The sequence below is a fragment of the Gavialis gangeticus genome, unplaced genomic scaffold (genome assembly GCF_001723915.1).
Source record: "Gavialis gangeticus isolate Ggan-Ray unplaced genomic scaffold, GavGan_comp1, whole genome shotgun sequence".
Lineage (NCBI taxonomy): Eukaryota > Metazoa > Chordata > Crocodylia > Gavialidae > Gavialis > Gavialis gangeticus.
This window is the reverse complement of record NW_017729011.1, coordinates 25,819,800-25,831,885: the sequence shown is the minus strand read 5'-3', so window position 1 is coordinate 25,831,885 and position 12,086 is coordinate 25,819,800. Positions and strand designations below refer to the sequence as shown.

The 12,086-nt window shown below is 39.4% G+C and overlaps 1 protein-coding gene across 3 annotated transcripts in view; it reads left to right on the top strand.

The window, feature by feature from the left end:
- The window catches only part of MAPKAP1 (mitogen-activated protein kinase associated protein 1), a 176,381-nt gene that overhangs the window by 20,667 nt on the left and 143,628 nt on the right, over nt 1-12,086 (top strand). For all 3 annotated transcript variants that reach the window (XM_019510913.1, XM_019510912.1, XM_019510914.1), the window contains one exon: nt 8,053-8,380. In XM_019510913.1, the coding sequence (XP_019366458.1) occupies nt 8,122-8,380 (259 nt within the window). In that variant the 5' untranslated portion in view covers nt 8,053-8,121. The remainder of the gene's footprint in view (nt 1-8,052; nt 8,381-12,086) is intronic.

The window sequence follows — 12,086 nt, the reverse complement described above, 5'->3', positions numbered from 1 at the left end:
CATTGAAGTGCATTGTTACCTTCCTACTCCAGCCAATGTGGTGTTGGAAAAAGCAGTATTGCTTTCCTAATATAGCTGTCTTTTTCTCTTGGTCTTTTACATCACTTTAAAATGCTGTAGTCAAATAGAGATGTTAAATTCCAGGGGTTTTCATATTCTTCTAATCTTTACATAGTTGGTAGAAATTTGGTTTAAGTTCCAAGTGTGATTATTTTTATTTTAAATCTAATAGGAACTAATTTATTATTCGCTCGAGGGACAGAGTTAACTTAAATTACATTTTTGTCTGAAAAAATAGTGATCCATGGCTTCTGCAGCTTGTAGGACATAGAAAGAAAGCATAGTTTTTTTCGCTCTGTTCATTTTACTGTTATACCTGGAGAAAAATGTCTTTAAAAAAAAGAGGGAGAGACGGAATCACAAACATTGGTAGAGACAAACATTGTGTTAGTCTGAAGTCAGGCAGAAGGCAATAAATAAGTTTATTATTAATTGTCTAGATTTCTAGTTATTTTATTGAAGCTTACCATGTTGTATGGTAAGTATCATTTTAAAGGGGTGACTGTATGTCTTCATGAATATTTAGGTTTTGTTAGCTGCAGTATTAAAGCATTATATTAAAATGGAATTATTCAGTACTGTGGGAACTCAGATTAGTTGCTAAACCAAATCTGTATACTCGCTTATGCTTAGATTTGTGGTTTTCCTAAGGCTTCTGAATAGATTAGGACAATGTGGCTATTTCTTAAGCATAGTGTCCATCAAAGTCTAATCATGACCTTTTGTTATTCAGGACATGGAGATTTGCTTGACTGGGCTTTAGTTAACTCAATAACCATACAGTGAATCTTAGAAGCAGTTCTAGCCACTATGAATCCTTTCACTTAAGCTGGTGCCATCAATATGTACCCAAACCAGTCAATTTTAAGTCAGGTTTCTGCTTTTGGGGGGCTTGAGTCACGGTGTTTGAGTATTTAGGGTTAACAGTAGTACCATACCTAGACTGAGCAATGTGCATACCCTATTCTAACAAACAGCTTGAGTTTGGTGTTTACTTCTCTATAGCTCACCTTTAGTTTAATTCAGAGGTGGGCAAAATATGGTCCATGGGCCAGATTTGGCCTGCCAATTGATTTACATCTGCCTTGTGGCTGCCCCTGCAATGTCCACATGGGCCCAAGCCCTGCCTGCTCCTGCCCAGAGCAGCCCACACTGCGGTCCCACCTGCACCCCCTGCATGCCCACTAACAGCTCTGGTCCCGGCCAACACGCACAGCTTCCCAGATGTGTAGTGCTCAGCTCCTCCTGCCTCCAGCAGCTCCTCATCCTCCTCCCATCCACCACATGCCCAGCTAGGCAAGGGAAGTTGCAGTACTACGCTACTCAAAAAATATAAATCTGGACAAAAATTATTTTTTAAATAAAATTAAAATGTTATAGCAAATGTTTGAATTTTAGTCTATGAATTGTTTTTTATCTAAACTTTGTTAAAATGATATCTTCTAAAAGTTTTTGTGTATGTAGCCCTCAACAGCTCACCAAAACTCGCTAAGTGGCCCGCCAGCTGAAGTAGTTGCCCACCCACCCCTCCTTTAATCCATGGTATGTTTATTACCTCACAAAATGGTAGGCTCAAGTTATCTAAGGTCATATGCAGCTCTGCTACAAAGATTAATCTATACATTTTACACATAAATGAATATTGGTCTGACATTGGAATAAAACGTACAAATTCTAAATCTGTCCTATTTCCCAGAGACAGTATGTTAGCTTAACTTGGGGCCTGCTGAAACTGCATTAGTTAAGGACCTGTCAGTATTTGCATTATTATGTGAAATACTGTATAAGAGCTAAGTATTATAAACTGCTTTTCATTGGTAGGTCTCAAAGTGCTTTGCAAAAGAGATGGTAATCAGTATCCCCACTTTACAGACTGGTATTTTACAACTGAGTGGTAAAATGGGTATTTGTAGCTTCTGTTTTTCAATTTTTCAGCTTTAATAAAACAGCGAAACTTTTAATCCCTTTGCCTTTTAAAAATGAACTGGCTAATCTAGCAATCGGCAACAGATGCATTTTAGGAGGGTCAAGTTATGGTCTTGGAAAAACACCCAGTATTTTGTTTTATACAAACATATCTGTTCACTGTTATGCATATTACTTTACTATGGATATAAACTTCACTTTACCACTTGAAAACCTCCAGTCACATAAATCTGGGCCAAGTCTCAGAAGATATTGTTCCCATCCCAAATTTTTTAATTCTGCTTTGCTCTTTCAGAACAGTTTGCAGAACAGATTTTGGCTTGTAGTAAACTCTGCCAAAAATAGTAAACATTTTCCAGATTTATTGATTTGTTTCCCCTTCTCCCGTCCAACCTCTCAAGCTTTAGATCAATATGTCACTGTATTTTTTGTATAACCTTTATGTAGTATCGAGAATACAGATTATCTCTGTGCTGATAATTATTATTCTGTCTGCTTTGAAATGGGAACTGCAGGTGTTTCGGTGCAGAGATTGAAAACTTGCCTATATTTCCTGTAGCTTCTCAAGATGTGTTTGCATTGTCGTTCTGTAACTGCTTTATCTTTATACCCTTCAATCAATAGCCGTTCTCTTTCTCCCATAACCGTATATAAGATGCACTATTTCATAGTGTGGAAATAGCAACTTGTGACAATTATTCTGAATAATCGCATTATCTCTTTCTGTGTTCATATGAATAAGCTTTAATTTTAATGTAAATATGACATTAGACTCATTAGCATTTAATTTTAAGGTAATAGCAAAAGTAGGTTTAATTATTGTGTAATTTTGTTTAATAGGAATCATTGCCTAATTATTCTTTTACCATGTTCCAGTGAAAGGGATGTCTTGCATTACAACAGTATTTTTCGTAGGACAATTAATCATAGGATGGTAGGGCTGGTAGTGACCTTAAAGGTCATCCAGACCAACCCTCTGCCTGGAGGTAGGTTTTACTGTACTAGAACTGTTCCTGACAGATACCTCATCCTTAAAAGACTCCAGCGAAGGAGACTTCACCGTTTTCTTAGTGCTTTTCCTCCAGTGTCTAGTTGTTCTGATGCTCAGGAAGCTTTTGCTGAGCTTTAGCCTGAACCTTCCTGCATATTAAAGCCACTGCTTCTTACCATGTCCTCATCAGCTAGGGGCAACAGTTGTTTGCCGTCCTCCTTACAGCAGCCTTCCAGATATTTGAAAGCTGTTACCATGTCACCCCTTAATCTTCCTTTCTCCAAATTAAGCATTCCCAGTTCCTTCAGCCTTTTCTCCTGTGACTTGCTTTCCCAACTCCTGATCATTTTTCTTGCTGTCTTTTTGGATCCCCTTCAGCCCAATCATAAATTGTACGTTGATGCTGTGTATAAAATAAATAATTCTGCAGCAAGGTCCACCAGTAGTTTCCTGTGTGTTTCACTCTGTGCCATTGGCTTCTGGTGAAGCTTTGTATTACAAAAGTATTATTTTGCTGTATTGCATAATATTTCAGAGCAATTCAGTTGCTCTTGAATTCTTAAGAGTACAAGCCACTGCTTCACGGCAATGAGATTAGTGACAAATACAGTTAAGTTTTCCTAAATATTTCCATTATACAAGGTCAGTTTTTGGTTGCTTACAGCTTTTTCAGATTTTTATTACTCTGGCTGAAATTTGGTTCTTGAGAGGACTGAGAGTAAATTTTTCCTGAGCATCAAACATCTGACCCATCTTCAAGTATGACAATATAAAAAATAAGTTTTTCTGCCAGAGAAAATTGTTTCTTTGCCCTTTGAACAGCACTTGAACATCAGGAGAAGGTGGTATTGTAAACTTCATATTTTATAGAGACAGTAATCCTTAGGTTGCAGATAGACCAGTGAAAACTGGATTTGATTTTGCTGAGTCGTAAGCATTTAAAAGTTGTGCACACTGGATTATGTTAAAATACTTTTCTATTTATCTCCTAAAATTCCATTGGTAATTTATGTGTGTGCATGTATGAAGTGAATGGAGTACACAGTGGCTCAGGACTTTGCACACATGCATGCATAACCAAGGGGAGGGAGGTTGAAAAAGTCTGAGTATTGTGGAATTTGGAGGGAATTTAATGTCTAACAGGTAGGATTCCTTCAGAAATCTGCGTTATTTCACCTAACATAGAGGCAGGACTTCAGAGAGCTCTGGGCTGAACGTTGTAGATAAATATGGAATGCAGCAAGACTTCCTGTCACTGATTGCATACACAGTGCAGCAATGGATCGTGTATTGATAGCTAGTAAAATCATGGCATGGTTGTGGAATGTCATTGTACAAATAAAAAAGAAAATCCCACCCAACAGCTACATCAAAAGTGTGCTCGGCTGCCAAGAGCACCCAGACGTCAGGAAGTGACAACATTTCAGTTGTTTCCTCAATTTCAGATATCTCTCTATGTGTTTGCCTTGACATGTGGACTTTTTGACCGTACACTTCTTTTTTCTAAGACTCTTGCCTCCTTCAGTGTACGTTTTGGGCAGCTGAACAATGAGATGTTGTGTAGTGACTTGTTCCAGTGTCTTGCTTTACTCCTTGTGTGCTGTATCAACACGAGGCCAATGTCTGCAGCCAGGTTGCCTCGTTCAATTTGGAAGCTATATGATGTGGCTTTGATGTATCAGAAGAAGAAGGTTGGTATGGTAAAAGCAGTGGATTGAGACCCCGAAGTCAGGAGGTGGGTTCTTATTTTTTGTTTTCCCTATCCATCTGTCTGTCTAACCACCACACGTGAGAGTTGCTGATGTGAAAATGTCCACAATTTTGTTGTGTTAATTACTACACCGGGAGTTGTAATAATTGCACCTGGCTCTGAGAAACATGTGAACTGAGATAAGCTGGCATAGCCATCCAAGTAGATTAAGAAAGCTGTCCTGCAGTTTGTAGTAGGATTGGAGTAGTATTGTAGCCATGATGATCCAGGAAATATCCAAGTAGCAAAGGATTTTTTGGTGATTATCTCTTATTGGACCAGCTGAAGAAGGGCACTTGTACCCATGTGAGTAGTTCTGCTGATATTGGTCGCAGTGTCCCTGTCTAAGAGCTGCTCTGGAAAGGGTTTGGGAGGTTGGACTTTGACTCTGAATCTCCTTGCCTTTGTCCTTCAAATCAGAACCATGGTTGTTCATTATTTTTGACTCTCTCAAAAGTGAAAATGATAATTATGATACAGATTACAAGTGCTAAAATATGGGGTGAACATGCGGAGTTAACATCTAAATTTGTCTATTGTCTGAATTGGAATTTTTAAGAATTTCCAGTTCATTCATATTTTACCAAGAATAAGCTTTTAAGTTACCGTCACATAACTTCTAAGAAATAAGAGTTTGTTTTGTTAAATTCAGGAGTTGAATAGAAGAGAGAATAATTTCTGGGGACTTTGTCTATTCATATTTATGGGAAAAGTGATTGCATGCATAAAATTGTAAGGAAGCCTGGGCAATTTAGCTTGCTGACTGTTAATAGCTTGAAGTCGGGGTACAGAGTAGAAAGGTAAAAATCTCGCATCTGCTGTTACATGTTGTTAACTCCCTCAGCAGACATTAAATCATTTCAAGTACAATAATAGTGTGGGAGGTAAATTAACTAACCATTAACAATCTTATAAATACACAATTAACATGCCAACATTTATATGACACATTGATGGGGCAGCAGTAATTTTTGATTGGGAGTTTGCAGACCTTTTAGAAGCCTAAGGCAGTTGCTTATTTGAGCAGGTTCTCGCTGCCTGCAGGTGAGTGGTGGCTTTTCCAGTACCATGTCAAGTGTAAATCATTCTATTTAAAGAATGTTTTCAGTATGCAACCTGGAACACCTTTATTTTTAAAATACCCATCTACTGCACTTAGTTGTCTCCTGCACTCCTGAGGTCAAACCTCGATAGCCAAACTCTTACTGCTGAAGGCCTTCAGCTGGCAATTTACAGCATGGGGATATGTGCCTTTTGGTCTCTCACATCTGGAGAAGCCTTTGAGGCAGGCATTTAATTCTTTATAATGGAAATAATCTGGCTGGACCCCCATAACTGAATTTAATAAAAGTTGCGAAAACTATTTAGATATCATTCATTTAAACTGGTAGTAGGAGGAGAATTATTCTTTAAGAGATGTACTTCTTTCAAATGTAGGTTGACTTTTTTTTTCTCTCCTATTTTTGTTGAAATCCTTTATACTCCTTGGATTATTATTTAATATTTATATAATGCTTTGAATTTGCTTAGTACTTTACAAAACAGAAAAACATATGAGAGATGCAGCAGAGTACAGAAGAGCTTTTACGAGTAAAGATAATGTAAGCTCTTATGTTGGATTTTGATTGTCTGACTCTTGGGATGATTTTATGTGAGGGGAGGGACTGGTAGATGAATTCCCAAAGTGCGGTGAGAGCAAGACTTCCTATAGGTTTAGATACCTGCATAACTTTGATTTTCTCACCATTAGTAATTGGCTTGAAGTAAGCATTACTTTACTTCTAATAGTTTAATACAGATATTCATGATGCCCCAATGCCAAAGTTGCCTAGTAAGTGGCCTCTAGGTTATAAAATAAATTTTCTATCTCCAAAACTTAGTGTGAAATGGTGTGTGGATTTGCTGTTCCCTGGATAAGCTTGTCTGATGCTACCTTGTATTCTGCCCTGTCACAAACTGCCAGACAATGGTCCAGTTGTAGTGTTTCACCTCATTTCTCTGGGGAAGTGCTTGGTTGGGGGGTAAAATCCTTTTTCTCTCAGTTTTGCCCTTGGAATTACTTTCTCTTTCTTGAAGGAGCTCTTGCAGAATACACTGGTGCTTAAATGCTTATTTAACCTCTTGAGTGCTATAGTTGTGGTAAATATATTTTTTTCTAGAGATGGGTAGGACTCACCCATTTGATAAAACACAAGAATTGGACGTTTGGGCTTCTGGATCCTGCTTCTCATTCTGCCACTGACCTCAGGCAAAGCGCCCTGAGCCTCAGTAAAATGGTGATAACATCTCTCGGAGAGTTTTATAACATTAAGGGTTTTTTTGTCAAACAATTTTAGTCCTTTGAATGAAAGGTTCTAGTTAAGTACAAATGATTTGGGCACATTGGTATACAATGTATAATACTAATTGTCCCATATTCATTCATGGAGCAGCAGGTATGAATTGAGTACTGTCCTGAGCTGCAAACCTCTCTTCTTTTTAAATTTTTCCTAAAAATTGTCTTTAAAAATGTCTTCACTTTTAGCTCTAATTCAATAGCACGAGGAGCTGGGGAGAATTTCCAGTTACAGAATAGTCTCTATTAGGTGAAGAGATGGAGCTCAGTGTATCGCTGGTTTAGCACAACTTCTATGCTCGCTTTTCAAGAGTAAGTCATAGAGCAGAAGATGAGAAGCTGAGTTGAAAGACTAGAGGGAGCTGAGAACTTAAGGAGAAGAGTTAAGAGGGAGGGCAAGCTTCAGATAAGCGAATGACTGAGATCAAAGGTGGTGTCAGGGGAAAGGGAGCTAAAGCCAAGCATTCAAGCGGTGGTATGTAGGGGAGGGCACAAGGATAACCGAGTAGGAGGGACAGAGATGTTATTGGAGCATTCTTCTCATGGCAGTGACGAAGGAAAATAAATACCTGGTGGCTGATGGTTCTGGCTATTACAGGGGCTGAGGGGAGGATGCAGGCTGACACTGTTAAAGCCAGGCCTGAGGGAGAGGGGAGATGCTGAGTCCACAAAAGGGAAACCATCCTGAACAGAGTGGTAGCATGCATCGGTACCCTTGTTTTGTGTTAGTTATTGACTATGGGGTGTGTTTGCTTCACTAATTTATCCTAGGCTATTGTTTTGGAAATCAAGTCTTTAATTGTCCCACAGAACAACTGGCACTCTAAGAAGGTAGCATGCAACTGGTCTTATGAAATCATCATCACATTTGAAATAATTTGGTGCATAAAACCAAGTTTACTAAGTTTCCACTCTGAATGTGAAAAAAATCTTTGAGTAAGTTCTGGTCACTCCCTTTTTCTGAAAATGCTGTGTTCATTGTGTTTCCAGGTAGGCATGTTCATGGAGCAACATGGAGAAAAGAAGATAGCATAGTAAGGTGGTGGAGTTGCGGACAGCATGGCCTTCCTGGACAACCCAACCATTATACTGGCTCATATTCGGCAGTCACATGTGACAAGTGATGACACAGGGATGTGTGAAATGGTCCTGATAGATCATGATGTCGACCTAGAGAAATTCAATCCCTCTTCAACAAATGGGGACAGTGGTTCAGAAATGCAGGGAAGCAATGGGGAGACTCAGGGTTATGTATATTCCCAATCAGTCGATATTACCTCAAGCTGGGACTTTGGGATTAGAAGACGATCAAACACAGGTAAATGATATTTGAAAAAAAAAAACCTGCTAGAGCTTAAATTAAAAGTTTAACCTTGTTCACATGGACTGTTGATAGGATTGCTAGCCATTTCATAGAATCACATAAAGTAATAATAAAAGATAGGCATGGGGGAGACTGCAAGTCCATCTCCCTGCTCCAGTAAGATCAACTGTGTCTAAAAATCTGTTGGCCCTTTCCTTTGTAACTTATGGCTGTATAAGTAGATCACTTCCTTTAAAAAAGCATAACAGTTCAATTTCTTAAGTATGCGGTAATTTAATTTTTAATTGTTTTTTTGTTTTGTTTTTTTTTGCTCGTGCCAAATAGAGCATACAAAGAAATTTTAAGTGCTCCATTTTCCTCAAAGAATTAGTTTTAAAACATTCCCTGATGAAACCAGCAAACACCAAAATTCCAGGATCAGGCCTTATGGGTCTCATTAATTGGGTACACAGGTACTTTTTACGAAGCATCTTAGGGGGGTATCAAACCCAATCTTTCTGGTAGCAAGGATTAAAAACAATGAAAAAATCAAGTGGAGAAAGAAAGGACTAAGAGGGCAAGAAATCCCAGAAGAATGGAACAATTTGGGGATAGAACGGGAGAGGATTTTTACATCCTGTTGGGGCAGAGTGAGGGGGAATTGGAAAGAAGCAAAGAAATTAGTGTAATGCGTGTTTGTTCCATATTTACTACATTTCATGCGGAGAACTTTCAATTGTTCGCTTAAGTGAAGCGAGGGAGCTGGTGTCCTGGTTGTTGCTTCTAATTAATCTTGAGTCATGCTACCCCTGAGTGTATAGAACAGGTCAGGTGTCTAAAAACTACCTGCTGAAGTAACCCGTCATTTTCCTTCTCTCGGCTAAATGTCTGTAATGTTGCATGCTAGTGTTAGTCTTCTTGGGGCAGGGGCATGCACTCAGGTTAGGCAGTAGAGAGCATCCTTGAATCGAGGGATTGCCAACAATGAAGACAACTGTGAGGAAAAGGAAGGTGTGCAGCAGCTGCCTGTGTGTACACCATTAGCCTGTGGCCAGAGAAAACCAACCCAGAGTAGCTTATTTCTCAGTGGGATGTTCAGGATATGCCCAGTGAATGCTGATAATGTGTGTCAAAGTAGGTCAGTCTCTGTATGGCCTCTTCTGGAGCTTTAGCCAACAGCTGATTTTTTGTAGCGCCAAGTATATAGAACCAAGGCACAACAGGAACTGTATGTTATGGGGTTCTTAGGATTTAAGTTAAATCTTAGTTCAGCAATCTAATTTTTGTTGGACTATTGAAGTGTATCTGTTTCTTTCCTAGGGCTGCTAGGGTCTAATAGATCCACAAAATATTGCGTATGTAACCAGCATTAGTTGTATAATATCAGTTATATTGTCATCTTAATATCTTGCTGTATCCTCCACCTGCAGGAAAATTAAATAGGATTCCAGCTCTCAAAACACAACAAATTAAAGATATTTGCCCTTTAAATGTATATGAGCACCTCAGGTTCTGTTGAGGAAGAGAAAGTATCACTCCTCCATCCTTTTGCATAAGGGAGCAGAGTTAAATGTATATGGAAAGACTGGAAGAGGAGGATTTCTTTCCTGGTTAGGAGCATGCAGTTTTAAATTTTTTTTGTAGGTATTACAACACCACCTAGAGCTCAGAAATAAATCTAAGTATATTCTACCTATCTAGTGGTGTACAGTATTAAGTATCTCAAGATACTCTTACTAAAAGTAAAGTATTGTCCAGAGTTATGAAAAATAATTAATAGCATTGATTAAGCATAATTTAGGTTTCTTGCTAAATTTGGCATGGGGTGTTTAAATATAGTTTTGCATTTTGACTAAAACGTGTGGTAAGAAGTTGAAAGTATCACAGTACTTTCTTTGAGAGCTATTTTGGTGTAGCTGTGGTTATGATACAAAAAAATGTAGAAGGAAAGTTTTCTGATTTGTGGAATTGCTCCAAAGAGTGGTACTGACAGATAAGTTCACTGAGTAGGTAGTTTGAGAGAAGAAACTACATTAAATTCTTGTTTGAAATAATTTATCTTCCCCGTTAGTGGCAGGTTTAATATAGTGGTTAGCACGGTCTCTCCAATGGGGAGCCAGGTTACTGCCAGTTTTTCCTTTCTTTTCATAATATTCTCTTGAATGTCCCCCTGTCTTCTCCTCTCATGTACACTGGTACCACCGTGCAGTTAATGAAATTATCAAGGCATTCATAGCTCATGATGGGAAACAATCAGAGCAGTAGGGAAGGTAAGTTCAGTCCTATTTAATCTTTTTCCATAATACAAGAACACGGAGTAATCCTGTTAAATGGCTACAATTTTAGAACTAATAAAATACTATTTACAAAATATGCATACCCAATAATTAGCTAGTCTGAAGTATTTAGTGACAGAAAATCTTATATTCAAGGACTTTAATGGACGTCAAAAAAGAATGAGACTTTTGTATAACTTGCTCAGTTAGCTTTGGTAGGTTAAAAAAAAAAAGGGGGGGGGGGGAGCGGGGGGTCATCCCTTTCATGCCCTGAGGTACAAGTAACTATTAACTGCCCAGACTTCTCTCATGTAGCTTGTTCCAGAATTTTCAAAAATTCTGCTAACAGGGTCCACAGCTTCCTTGAGGGAAGCTTGACTTCATTTCCAGTGAGAGGTGGTGCCGTCTTACCTGATGTCACTTGTGATTTTGGTCCAATGATGAAGAGTTGTCTGCTAGTTTGAACAGATCATCTTAAAATCCTGTTAAAGAGCGCCAGCCCCCTTGAAGAAGAGCTGTTGGATGAGATGGCCTCCTGAGGTCCTTTCCAACCCTACTTTTCTATGATTCTTGTCTATAAAGAATAAAGTCAAAATGGCCATTACCTATTTAAAAAATACCTAGTGCAGAAGATTCCTAAGGGTTTTACCCATGTGGGTATACAGGCAGTCCTCAACTTACAACGTTTATAAATTGACACCCTGTTTCAACTTTCTGACGGCAGTTTCAACTTTACAATGTTTGATCCAACACCACAGCACACCAGTGAACAAGTTCGCTGTGTCACCCATCTCCGTGGAGAACAGCTGTCCAAACTTCCTTGGACAGTTTCTTTAAAAAAGATAAGACTCCGGAAGAACCTGCGAAAGATAAGACTCTGAAAGGACCTGTAGCCAAGACTCTGGAGAAGACTCCAGCCAAGAACCCTTCCAAAAATCCAACCAAGAGCCCTTCAAAAAGTCCAGCAAGGTCACCTCAAAGGAGTCTTTCCAAATAATGTGATTGCTATGTACAATACAGTACAGTCGCAACTTACGCATATTTAACTTACACGAATTCAGCTTTACGCACTCGGCTGCCGGGGCTGGCTGCCGGGTGCCAGCCGGGGCGTGGTGCGTAGTGTGGCGCCATGTGGTATTGCCTGCACTCGCCAGCATGGCTGGGGGGCTCACGCTCAGCTGGCTGCCCTGGCGGGACGGGGTGGCAGAGGACAAGAGGGGTGAGAAGTGCGTGCTGTTGCACAGCTGTTGCACTGCATGCACGGGCTGTGCGGCACCACGCCCACCTTCTCCCGGCCCGGCAGCAGCTGCTCAGCGCTGCAGCCCAGTGATTTCAGCTATACGTGATTTCAACTATAAGCACTGACTTCGGAACGTAACCCGCCGCGTAAGTTGCGATTGTACTGTATAAATACATTAATGTAGCTATATTACTCATCTATAATT